At 33.5% G+C, this 13,652-nt stretch overlaps 1 protein-coding gene across 1 annotated transcript; it reads right to left on the reverse strand.

Moving 5' to 3' along the window:
• Positions 1–1,050: 1,050 nt before the first annotated feature.
• LOC147385834 (cell division control protein 48 homolog D) lies at positions 1,051–6,824 on the reverse strand. Its single transcript, XM_086422962.1, has 9 exons — positions 6,661–6,824; positions 6,369–6,534; positions 5,512–5,740; positions 3,120–3,886; positions 2,783–3,004; positions 2,604–2,675; positions 2,230–2,511; positions 1,779–2,138; positions 1,051–1,673 (listed from the first exon to the last, which is right to left on the reverse strand). The coding sequence occupies exons 1-9, from the start codon at positions 6,687–6,689 to the stop codon at positions 1,383–1,385; spliced, it is 2,418 nt and encodes an 805-aa protein (XP_086279088.1). The 5' UTR covers positions 6,690–6,824; the 3' UTR covers positions 1,051–1,382.
• Positions 6,825–13,652: the final 6,828 nt, after the last annotated feature.

Here is a 13,652-nt window from a genome sequence, read left to right on the forward strand (position 1 = left end):
ATCCCACCCAAATGCCCCGGATATGTGCAATACCACACCAACCACACATACCAAAACAGATGGGATAAATCCTTGTGAATGTGCCAACAAGGGGTGCTTGAATTCAAGAAATTCATTATAGATGAAACACAAGAAAACAATCTGAGGGGTACAAGAAGATTACAGGTGGCAATGTGTCATGTTGAGATAAGGGTATTATAATAAATTAAACTAACCCAACCCATTAAAACTGTTTAGTAAAATTCTAATCTTAATTAAAAAAAATAAGTTCAATTTCCATCATCAAAAATAAAATATTATTATTAAAAATAAAATCACACAACCATGAACCAATATTTACCAACATAAATTAAGTTATATTACCTACATGAATCACCATATTGGGAATCAAACACCACATGCCTTTAGATTTCAATGAAAAACTCATATTAAAAAAATATAATATAAATAAATAACTAACTTAATAAGAAAAGTATTTTTCTTTTCCAAATTAAAAACTTAACTATTAATTATTTGAAAATATCTTAAAACACACTGTTTTATAAAATTTAAAAAATGTATTTTGAAAAGGCTACAGTGCCCTATTCCTATAATAAAGGTAAGGTGTCTACACGACAAGTTCTTGTTGGAGTTTGAAACACCTAGGGCTCTTAACCACAGCCTGACATGTTAGAACTCCAAAAATGTCATATAGACACCTAACGACAACGACATCGACATCATTCTAAGTCACAACTCTTCGGAAAACGTTCTAAGAACTTCTAGCAAAAAATAAAAAAAAGAAATTAGGTAACTTGGAAAATCTTTCAATAACTGTTGATATAGGAGATGCCTTCTATGCTTCATGATTTAAAATAATACGTTGAGGACAAAATAACTAAATGGGTTGATGTCCTTTTAACCTATACCCAACTCCTTTAATAATCGTGTTAAATGGGTCAACACTATTATGAATCAAACCCAATTAGGCTTGACCCAAACCTACTAATTTTTGTCATTTTCAAGTCAAGTTCCCGGGTCATGTTTTGATTACCACCCATAAGATCACCATAACAAAACTTTCCATCCATTCCATACTTCTTATAAAGAAACCATGAATTGTCTTGGAAGAGATGAAACCCCCTCAATTTCTTACATATCAACAAAATTAAGTTTAAACTGGAGCTGCAGTAGAGCAGCAACCATCCATAAATTACCAACAATTAAGTTTAAACTAAAGCTGGAGCAGAGCAGTAACCATTCATCAATCGCCCCACACCCACTAAAGATCTGGGCTCACTAACCCCATTGAAACTTTTTCACCCTTTCCATCCATCCTGGGCAGCAACTACCATCTATATGTTATAATGCTAGCAAACATAAATAAAACAGAAACAAAAGATCTAACTGTACAGGTCGTCCTCATCAGCACCACCAGCAGAAGCTGCAAATGGGTCTGAACTAGTGGCTCCCGCTCCTGCCTCCGAGAATCGGAACTCAGTCCCGAACCCTCTTGACTGTTGTAACGTCTGTGCAAATGCCTGATACTTGCGAATGTCAGCGTCACTCACACTCCTACGAGCATACTTCATCGACTCCTCAAAGTGAGCAGCCTTGATCTCTGCCACTTCATCCTCAGCGTCCTCTTCCATTGCCTCAGGATGCTCACTTCTTCTCTTCTCCCTTTCTATATCCTGCATTAATCAGATTATCCTTATTAGTTTAGGCCTTGCACACAAACTAGACAATTTAAGCAACAAAGACCAAGTTTGGTACGAGGAAAGAATGAAGAAACATACTTTCTCAATGTTCTCTCTAATTGCATACTTGCATGATCGCTGGCATATCTCAGTAATATCAGCTCCACTAAAGCCTTGAGTATACTTGGCCAGGGCTCCCAGATCAACATCTTTTGAAATAGGTGATTTCCTGAGGCAGGCCTTGAAGATACTATGGCGAGAGCCCTCATCAGGGAGAGGGATATAGATCAACTGATCAAGCCGGCCTGGCCTCAGTAGTGCTGGGTCGATTATATCAGGCCTATTGGTAGCACCAATTATGAAAACTGTCTTCTTTGCAGACATTCCGTCCATTTCAGTCAAGAGTTGATTTAGAACCCTATCAGCAGCACCACCAGCATCTCCAACACTACTCCCCCTCTGTAAGAAATAAACAAGTACATATAAGTGTTGACCTAAACAGAGAAAATCGTTCAAGTAGTCCACAAAAAAAGAGAGAGACCAAACAAACCTGAGTAGCAATGGAATCAAGTTCATCAAAGAAGAGGACACAGGGTGCAGATTGGCGGGCCTTGTCAAAAATTTCCCGCACATTAGCCTCACTCTCTCCAAACCACATTGTGAGCAGCTCAGGGCCCTTGACACTGATGAAGTTTGCTTGGCACTCGTTAGCAATTGCCTTTGCCAACAGAGTTTTCCCACATCCAGGTGGACCATAGAAAAGCACTCCTTTCGAAGGAGACATACCAAACTTCTCAAACTTTTCGGGATGCTCCACTGGATATTGCACGGTCTACACATTGAAAGTATAAACTTAAAATTAGGTAACATTCCCAAAAATAAAGTAACAAGAAACCAACAAACTTCCCATATCCAACATTTTACCTCTTGAAGCTCCCTCTTCACATTTTCGAGCCCACCAATATCGTTCCAGCTGACGTTGGGCACTTCAACAACCTGCACATGAAAATTCAAAGTCATACTACTACTAAAAAGGATATTTCTCATCAAAGCAGACACCTTTACGGCTACTTATGTTGGAATTATCCCGGAACTCGACTCACTGTTTCACGCAGAGCGGAGGGGTTGCTTATTCCAAGAGCAGTCTTAAAGTGCTCATCTGTAACAGCCATGGAGTTGAGTATCTCAGCATCTATGGATTCATCTTCCAAGTCGATCACATCCATCTTTTCTCTGATGCATTGGAGTGCAGCTTCAGTGCACAGTGCTGCAAGATCGGCACCAACATACCCATGGGTGTCCTTTGCTATCCTTTCTAAATCAACCTGCATATGGGGAAAAAACTGTCAATTGGCTTTGATAAGATGAAGGTTTTTTATCAGTAACAAAAGATAGATTTCAAAAGAGAAACAAAGTTTAAAGGATGAATGATTATTTTACATCTTCAGCGAGCTTCATGTTCTTTGTATGGATACGAAGAACCTCAAGACGACCAACTTCATCGGGAACACCAATGTCAATTTCCCTGTCAAACCTCCCAAACCTTCTCAGAGCTGGGTCAATGCTGTTTGGCCTATTTGTAGCCCCCATAACAATAACATGGGCACGGGATTTAAGACCATCCATAAGTGTCAGGAGCTGAGAAACAATCCGCCGCTCCACTTCTCCATGTGTCTTCTCTCGCTTGGGAGCAATTGAGTCGATCTCATCGATGAAGATGATGGATGGTGCATTCTTCTCAGCTTCCTCAAATGCCTTCCGAAGATTACTTTCACTCTCCCCGGCTAATTTAGACATTATCTCTGGTCCATTGATACAGAAGAAGAAAGCACCAGTTTCGTTGGCAACGGCCCTGGCAATCAGTGTCTTCCCAGAGCCCGGAGGTCCATACAACAGAATTCCCTTTGGTGGCTTCACACCAATTGATTTAAAAAGTTGTGGATGTCTGAGTGGAAGCTCTACTAACTCCCGGATCTGAGCCATCTGTTTTCGGACTCCACCCACATCGTCATAACCCACTTCATCCAACCTATCTTCATCCTCTCTTCTCACTGGCTCCCCCTCACAGAAGACTTCAGTTTCCGGGGCAACCACACAGAACTCTGCTGGGTCAGTCTCAATGACCTTAAATTCCACACTTCTCATTCCACCTCTAACAAGGAAGAGATCCCCTTTCCTTACTGGACGATATGCTTCGAGGAAATAAGCTGCAAACAATTACATAGAGATAGAGGAAACAATCAAACTCTGTAATGTAACACTCCATAATAATAACACAAACTTCTCACTTCCAGAAAAAATAAAAATAAACAAACAATCCAAAGTTTGACCAAGGAAACAAAATATACGTCAAACACAGTTCAGAATAGCTATTAAACCCCCTCCAAACAGCATGTTTGCTCCATGCGTTGGGAATTTGGTTTAGAACCATATCATTACAGCAATATTTGAAGATAAGGAAGAAAAAAAAAATCCAAAAATCAAGCTACAAACACTAACATCATATCTAAGGCATCAAAAATACACTAGGAATCAGAAAAGGAGAAGAAAAAAAATTGAATGATGTAGCACAAAATATAAATCGATAACAGATGGCACGAAGAATGACATTTTGAAACTTTTACGAAAAGATATGCATCTGAAATGCTGCAAATGTAAAAATTAACAACTCAATGACCTATATACTTGCTGACATTGTGAAGTTCAGCGATCTCATAATTATCAACAAATTTTGCTCACCATAGACAACAAATTGCGTCTACAAATGTACCTAATTAAAATGTTTCTCATAACCGTGGAGACCCATCACAAACACCTGGGATCTACTTCCATAAATGAAAAAAATGCTTCTTGCAACTCACAAGAAAGACCCACAAGGTGGAGTCTTTAATTTGGACAGCCAACAATCATCTCATCTCACAAGGTATTATTATTGATGATTTCTATAACCTTTGCAAACGTAATGGTAAATCCATTCACCATTTTTTATTCGTTGTAGCTTTCCCCAAGTGTTTGGTCCTACCTTCTTAGCCTCCATTTTCCCCTCATTCCAAAGTTGGCATACCACTGTGTTCAAGTTTAAAAGAAAATGGTGCGAGAATGTGAAAATTTTTATAGCAAAGAATAGCCAATTCCTGAAGTGTGTGTGTGTATGTATATAGGTTAGGATCCCTTGACTAATGAAGAATGACTCGTGGAAAAAACACATGACCCCAACGTTTAAACACAAAATCCAGTGGTATCAAGATACGCATAAATCTCAACTGTTGGATATTGTATCTAAACGGTTGAGATCATGTGTTTTCTCGTAAGTCATTCTTCATGCGTCAACAGATCCCAACCCTATAGAAAGGAACATGGAGGTCAAGAAGACCACGGTAAAGTATAGTCAATTCCTGAATTGTTCCCAAAGGATCATCCTTACAAGTTGCACCTAAAACCAAAGAACCATGAAAGCACTCAAGATATATGATGTAACAAAGGCAAGGAGTAAGGAATTGAACACAGTTGAATTAACTTTGGCCCTAAATTCCCAAAACATTAATAAAAACAAAAACCACAAGTATATTCAAAAGCGCGCACACACACACACTAAGCGAAACAAAAATATGTCTAATGATACAGCATTGCAACATTAAATACAAGAAACATTAGATAAAACAAAATACGAAAAAAGCAATCCATCGAACTGATCAAATTACACAGCAAAAGCTTACACAAAAGAATGCAACATATAACAACGTATCGACATCCACTCAAGAAATTCTCGGAATCCAATAACGTAATAGAAATAAGAAAAATGTATGTGCAGGAAAAAAAATTTTGAACTCACGTTTCAAATACGCATCAAACAGATTCCCAGTAACACCGTCAATGGTATCATCCACAGGCAGTATATGCACACGCTTTCCATATTTGACATCAGGGCACTGGTGCACAGAAACGACGTCACCTAGCCTAACCCGCAAGTTTGATCGAACAACTTTATTCATCCTGATCTTCGGTTCATCACATGTGTCATCAGCAAGAGCAATGCAGATTGTATCCTTCCTTTTCTTCCCCTAATAACCCAAAACCAGAGAAAAAGAAAAGTAAACAAACTCGTAATTTCAACATGTAGAACCCCCATTCCCAACAAACTTGAAAAAATCTTGATTTATGGAATCTTAACTCCTGAGAACCATTCAAACCCACACCTCGAGAGAACATACACAAAAAATATTGATGGAAACTATTACAGTTCAGAAGATCTAGTTAATATCCACTTAAACCCAACAAGTTTTACAAAAAGTGAGCTTTAAAGTTCCCAAGAGACCCAATTTCTTTCCTCGCAGTCGTAAATTCAAAGAACAAAAATAAACTTATAAATGCATTAACACACAAATCACCAACCTCGTAAGCCTCAGATCTTACAACACCTCCAGAAGAAAATCCAGAACAAAATCACAAACGTTTAGCCTCTTAAATACCCAACAAACAAACCTACCGACTACCACAAACCCCAGTTTTCAGGAACCCTAAAACATAATCCATCCATGTTTCACAAAATATTAACTTTCTTGAACCTAAATTTTATTTGAAACATCCCCATCAGAAACCCTAACCTATCCAAACCTTTAAAAGCGTAAGAGATTACAAGAATTTAGACCAAATTCACAATAACAACGACAACAACAAAAACTAAATTACCTTAATCAGGATCGTATCACCACGGAAAAGCTGTAACTTTTCCATTGTTTCGGGGTTCATCGACACCACCGAGTTGTCATCATTAACAGCTTCATCGACTACAAGACGATTCGCTGCCTTCTTACGTTCCAAAATTGCTGTGCTGAAATCCTTCTTCGTTCCCTTACTGTAATTCACAGAACCCACCATTAACAAATCAACCAAATAATCCGTAAAAAAATAACTCTAAAAATACAAGTATCAACGATCGATCATGGTAAAACAAAGACCAGAGATCATAGAAGAAGCTTACGAGTCTGAGGATTCAGCTTCGTTACCCATCTTTGATTCGAAGAATGGAAAGAGAAACTCGAGAGAGAGAGAATTGAAGGATCTATCGATTGACTGGATACTTACAGTATCGGACCTTCCATTTCTTGTGACTGAAGAAAATATTTAGGTAAAACTACTTAAAAAGACGCTGTCAGAGAACTTTCTTTATAAGTAGCCCTTAAATTTTGAAGCGGGAATTAACCAACTCCTCAAATAAACTCTAATTTTGTATTTTTGTAGGAATTCAATTTAAGAGTTGTAAAAAAACTGATTCAATTTGATTTTATGATTTTTTTTTTATTATATATAAATAATTAACTCTAATTATTAATTTAAATATTTATTATATTAGATAAATGGGATTTTGTGATTAAATATTTTCTTATTATTTTATTTTATTATAAATTATAATTATTTAAATATAAAATTCATTCAATAAGTAATGAAAGTGAATCAACGAGTCAATTTGATTTTTGGGATGAAATTGTTTATTAAGATTTAAAGTAAGTCTAGTCTTATTAACTTAGCAAGATTTTTCAATCTTACTAAACGTTGTTGAGATCACTTATAGCAACAAAAAAACATGACATGATGCCACATGGCTGTAGAGGACGAAATTCTTTATACTTTGAAGAAAACAAAACTTATAGAAGTTATTTTCCACCATTAAATTTTAATTTTAAATTTTTGAGTTGAGTAGCCATCATTTTTTCAAAACAAGGATATAAGAATGCATTTGTATCTGACCTGGATCCAACTTGAGTTAAGGGATATCAACCCATTTTTTCTTCGGATCTACTCCAAGAGTCCAAACCCACTAAATTCAGATCACTCAAATTTCGAATAAAATCTGACCCATTTTATGACCTATTCTAATCATCTTATTTTATTAAAGCATAATAATTATTTAAATAGGAATCTAAGATCATAAATAATGTAAAGTGAGTAGAATAGTTAATATTAAAAATGTCAATGGGTAGGATTTTGACCCTATCTAGCTCGACCGCTACAGCTATTAAGTCCATTTAGCTATCAAGTCGAAGCGGCCTAAGCTCATTTAATAATAGGGCCGGGTTTGGGTATTGAATGTAGGCCCGATGGGTGGCTTGGCCCGTTATATTATATTAAATACAATATATAATAGTCTTATTATAAATTAATAATGATCCCCTTACCTACCTTCGTAGTGTCTTTGATAATGAATTTGACATGACCCACCTCAATCCACAAGTAGCCTGAATGTTGATGGAAGGGGACCAGGCTTGGATTAAAAATTTATTTATTAAGCCCAGAACGATATTTAGATGGGTTGGATTAAAACCTAATATTTTAGCTTAAAAAAGCTTGGCCCATTTAAAGTTTGGTACACCTTAATTTATATATTAGATGACTCAATCAACTCGATTTTTTTGGGATTAAAGTTTTTTACCTGGAATTGTAAATCTCATCCACAAAGATGGGAGTTGTAACTCCTTTAAAAATGGGAGTTAAGGACATTCTTGGAGTTAAACTCTATGGAATTGGTGAACCAAACAATCAATTAAAATTCTAATGTGATAGTTGTAACTCCAACTCCCTCTAACCAATTAGTAAACTTTTCTTTTAGGGTAAATTGCACTTTCACCTCTTATAATTTGATATAATTCCATGTTGACCCCTTAATATTTTGACAATTGCACTTACCTCCCTTTCATAGACTGTTAAAAATTAGATGTTATTTTACTATTTTACCCTCTTATTTTATTTTTTTTATAAAATAAAATAAATTTTAAAACTATATAATGTACTCGTCTTAGCGTTCACAAGTAAACTTATTTTTTCCACGGGAACATTTTGGTTTATGAAAAAGAATAACATTTTAAAAAAGGTAAAATAGTCTTTATGAAAAGTAAAAAATTTACATTTTAACTGTTTAGTCGATGGCAAGTAGGTGGAAAGAGAGTAAATTGAAGGCATTAGACAACTATAGGGAAGATGACTATAATTGTCAAAATGTTAGGGATTCAAATCATCGGGGGTTAAAGTGTAATTTGCCCTTTCTTTTATTATTGATCTCTCAACCTCATCTGACCTTGTTTTTAAAGTACACAAACTATAATTTTTTCATCTTCTAAACATATTTTAATTTTTCAACATGGATTGAAATCAAATTTAATGATTTTTTTTTTTGTCATGAATGATGAATGAAGAATGATATTATTCTAATTTTGAATATTTAGATATATATTTTATTTTATTTTATTTTTATGATTTATAATATAAAAAAAATGTATAGAATTATAATACATTCTAATTTTGAATGACGTTGATATTCTAATTTTTTTTTAAGATTTCATTGTAACTTTTGATTTGATTGTCTATTTTACAATTATAATACATGCAATTTAGGTATTTTCAATGTGAGTTCGACATTTTTTTTAAAATTATTGATTTAAAAATTAAAATTGTTGAATTCGAAAATAAAAAGGGGTGAGCTCGACAATAAATCAAAAAGTGGTGAGTTCATCAATAAAAATGTTGAACTTGACAATAATTTAAAAAATGGTGAACTCGACACTCTAAAAAAAATTTGAAATCTCAACTTCATTCTTTATTTTTGTTATAAATCAAAAAGTATAAATATATTATTTTTATTTGTCTTTCACGATAAAAAGAAATTATTAGAAATGATTGCAACTGTCGCTAGAAAACTTAAGTTTGTGAAGAAGATGAGAAAAATGGTAATTTATTTAGATTTTAAAAAGTGGGACAAGGTTGAGGGACCATTAAGAAATTTATTAAATGGATTATAAAATTATCGTCCAAAACTTAAGGGTTATTTATAAAGAAACCCCTCCACTGAAGTCTTTTAAGTAATTTTATTAAATATTTATTCTTTTATTTTTATATTTAGTAGAACGCACGTTGATAGAACCACGCACGTGTTTATAAAGATCCGAAGGAAACCCAAGAGACTTTCCAAAAAAGGCCGTACTAATCTGACTAAAAAAAGAAATTCAACTGACGTGGAATGTGCACAACCATAGAATTTTTTTCTCAGATACGCAAGGAAAAAAAAATCTAAAATCCAACTAAACGTACTAAGTTAGTAAGATTTCACTCTTACTAAGGGTTCTTGGCCCTAACTTGTAGCATAAAAAACCATGATCTTCAGGGTGGTAGAGTTAAAAATTCTATTAATTAAAAAAAATAAAATATATTTTTCATCCTTGAATTTAAATTTTAAATTTAGTTGTCATGTTGAAGTTGTGTAGCCATCCATTTTCAAAATTGGGGATCAAGTTCAAAAAATATTATTATTATTATTTTTTTGAATCTGAATTCTAAATGGCTGTGGTGTTCGATTGCCAATGTGATAATACACTTGAACAAAACAATCTTTAGTAAGACTTAAAATCCTTACTAAGTTAGTAAGAAAATGTTGTTAAAATTCTATGATTATTCCACGTCAGTTGACAGTATATTTGAGTGTTATTTTTAAGTTAGTTTAGTATAATTCAAAAGAAAAAAACTTTCTAAAAAAATAATGGTAAACATGGTTTCGTATGCAACTCATGTGGCAAAGGCACATAACCGCATATCTTTTTCCTGTGTATTTCGATGAAAAATATCTATGATTATATGCCCTTGCCATGCCAATCGCCTACTCAACCGCGTATCAAAATCATGTGCGTTCATCACGACAACAAAACCCCCAGAGACAAATATCTAGAAAAACACTTACTTAGTAAGATTTTAAACCTTACAAAGAGTCATTTTGCTAAAATGGATTACCATGTAAGAAATCTAACACCATAACCCTTTAGATTTTATGAAAAAACTCAAATAAAAAATAATAATAATAAATAAATAATTTTTTCTTTTGACTTTCAAGGTTTTGAAAATGAACTGCTACCGAACTTTCACAGAACTCCTAAACTTAAAATTAAAATTCAATGGTGATTTTTTTTGGTTGAAAGTTCATAGAATTTTGCCCTCTACAACAGATGTTTTTTTGATGCCATAAGGTGAGCCCAAGGACCCTTAGTAAGGGTGGAAATCCTTACCATCTTGGTAAGGCTAGTTGGACTGAAATATCTATTGGACCACACACTTTTAAGAAATTTTAATAATACCTTTACGAAATTGGCAATATTATGACAGATTAGTGAATAGAAGGCCATCACTCACACTATTTTTTTTTTATAAGAAAAAGAAGTACGAAAAAAGGTATTTATGATTCTAAAATCATTGCCAATCCTTTTTCAAAAGAGAGATTCATGGGGCAGATCTATCCATTGCAATTTTATTATAAAAACTCCCTTACTTTATCAAATTTGTTAATGAACCAACCTTACTTTTATGAATTAGGTGAGCGTGACTATTAGTAAGATTTCAAATCTTACTAAGAGTCGGTGAACCCACATGAATTATCTAATTAGCAATCCAACACTGTAACATTATAAGATTTTATGAAAAAACTCTTATTAAGAAGAAGAAAAAAAATTTAGAAAAAAAATCCACTTAGAAGGATTTCTTTCTAAATGGTCCTTAAATTTTGGACAATATCTAAATAGTCCATTTAGTAATTTTTTCTTTCTTAATGATCTCTTAACCACATATCTCAATTTTAATGGTTTTGAAATACTCAATCTATAATTTTCTCATCTTCTTCACATAGTTGGATTTTAAGGTGATTGTGATCATTTTCGACGATTTTTTATGATAGATGATGATTGAAAAATGATATACTATTAATTTTAAATATTTAAATGTATTTTTTTTATGATTTATAAAAAAATGAATGAAGTTGAGATTCTAATTTTTTTTTTTGTTGTTTTTTTTATGATTATGTTGTAAATTTTTATTTGCAAATATGATTTATGCATTTTAGGTATTCGAGGACATTTACTTGGCATCAAACTCCAAAAGAAAAAAAAAATGAAAAATCTCGATCAAATTTTTAATGTCTGAGTTCACCACTTTTTTTTGTCTAGTTCGACATTTTTATTATTGAGTCGACGATTTTTTTTAATGAAAATATTATCAAATTAGTCAGACCATGGAGAAACCCTTGTTCTTTCCGACTGAGCCAAATAATATTTGATTCGGCAAGCAATCTTATTTGTTTGAAGGAGATTTATTGTTGTTCTACCACACAACAACGTTCAAGATGATTAGAAGAAAAACTTGTCAAATTTGTCAAACCACGAACAAACCCTAGCTTCCAATTGAGTAAAAGAATATTTGATTTGAATAACAAACTTGTTTATTTGTAGGAGATTTATTGTTGGTCTACCACACAATAAAGTTCAAGATGATTGGAAGAAAAACATGTCAAATTGGTCAGATCGAATCCTAGCTCGATTGGAATATCAATTCATTCTTCCATTCCCAAGCTTTGATCAAAAGCTAGAGTCATTGACAATCATTAACCAAACTAGTTTAAAAAATAAATGACATGAAATCCCTAAGATACCCTTTTATTTCTTTCTTTAAGGTGGTGGTGGATTATGAAAGGGACCGACTAGTCACACATCACTAGTAGCCAGTTGCTCACCACACTTAAAAAATAGGAAAAATTACTTAAAAGGACCCTGATTGAGGAAATTCTTTCCAAATGGTCCCTAAGTTTTGTGACCTCTATTAATAGTCTAGTCCACTTGGTAAAATTTTTATTTCTAATTAATCCCTAAACTCCATTTCCCACATTTCTTATGATTGAATACCCTACCTGTTCAAACTCATTATTTTCATCCAAAAAATTTGGATTCTTACCATCTCAATCAAGTTTCAAAGACTTCATTCCGTTGAAAAGAATTTAAGAAAGTAAAAGTCATTTTCAAGGGGTTTTTCACTTTTTTTTATTTATTTATGAAAATCTATCAAAGTTCTTTTGGTTTGAAATCACCTACACAAGTTGTCATCTCAAGTTTTTAGTCGATCTTTCCATATATTTTTGTCGGAAAAACTTGAAAATAAAAAATAAGTGAGTTTTACCAATGTTGAGATCATCACTATTTATTATTGAGTTTGACAATAAATAAAAAGTCGTGAGTTTGACAATACAAGTTGTGAACTCAACAATAAATAAAAAGCAGTGAGTACGATAATAAATAAAAAATGGTGAACTCGACAAGAAAAAGTGGTGAGTTCGCCAATAACGAGGGACCATTAAAGTTTACTAAATGGACAATGAAGCTACTGCCCAAAACTTAGTGACTATTTAGAAAGAAATCCCTCCGCTAAGGTCCTTTAAGTACTTTTCCTAAAAAATTAACCACTTATTTGTACCCTCTATTTTAACCTACTAATTGCACTTCCTTATCGGTAAGATTAAGGTTTAAGGTTATTCACCTTCTTGTAACTCCGTCTTCTCTTCTCGTGTAAATTATAAACACATTATAAAATCATGTACTTACAAAAATTATTGAACCAATATGTGAGCATGGTTGAAGAAGAAAAAATCAAAAATAAATAAAGGATTGCAATATTTTTATTTTGAGTGCAAAGGGAAAATTTCAAGAGATGGAGGGGGGGTGTTATTTGTTTATTTTTAACGTTTTTTTTTCAGTGGGTACAGGAACACTAGACATTTGCAATCTCTCTAAAATATGATCGTTGGGAAGCATGATTTGAAAACTCAATCAGTCAGAGTTTGACTCAACCAAGTCATAGCAAACTCCCACTATAAAATTGGACAGTTCCTTGACTCAACTGATCTATCAGTTTCAATAGATTTATTTTCTGCAAAACTTGATCTAACAGCTCTTATAAGAGGAAAAATAATAAAATTGGAGGGGTGCTATTAAAAAAAACTTTGGGGTTAAGAGAGAAAAATAGAAAAAATAATAAAGCTGGAGAGGTATTATTAAGAAAGGGGGAGAAGTGAAAAGACAATAAAGTTGGAGGGGTAATATTAAAAAAGGATAGAAAAAAAAAGAGAATAAAGATAGGTATTTTTGGATATATATATTTATGGGTAAGCTGGAC

This window comes from Akebia trifoliata, chromosome 14 (genome assembly GCF_017979445.1).
Source record: "Akebia trifoliata isolate Shusen 1 chromosome 14, ASM1797944v1, whole genome shotgun sequence".
NCBI classification, from domain to species: Eukaryota; Viridiplantae; Streptophyta; class Magnoliopsida; order Ranunculales; family Lardizabalaceae; genus Akebia; species Akebia trifoliata.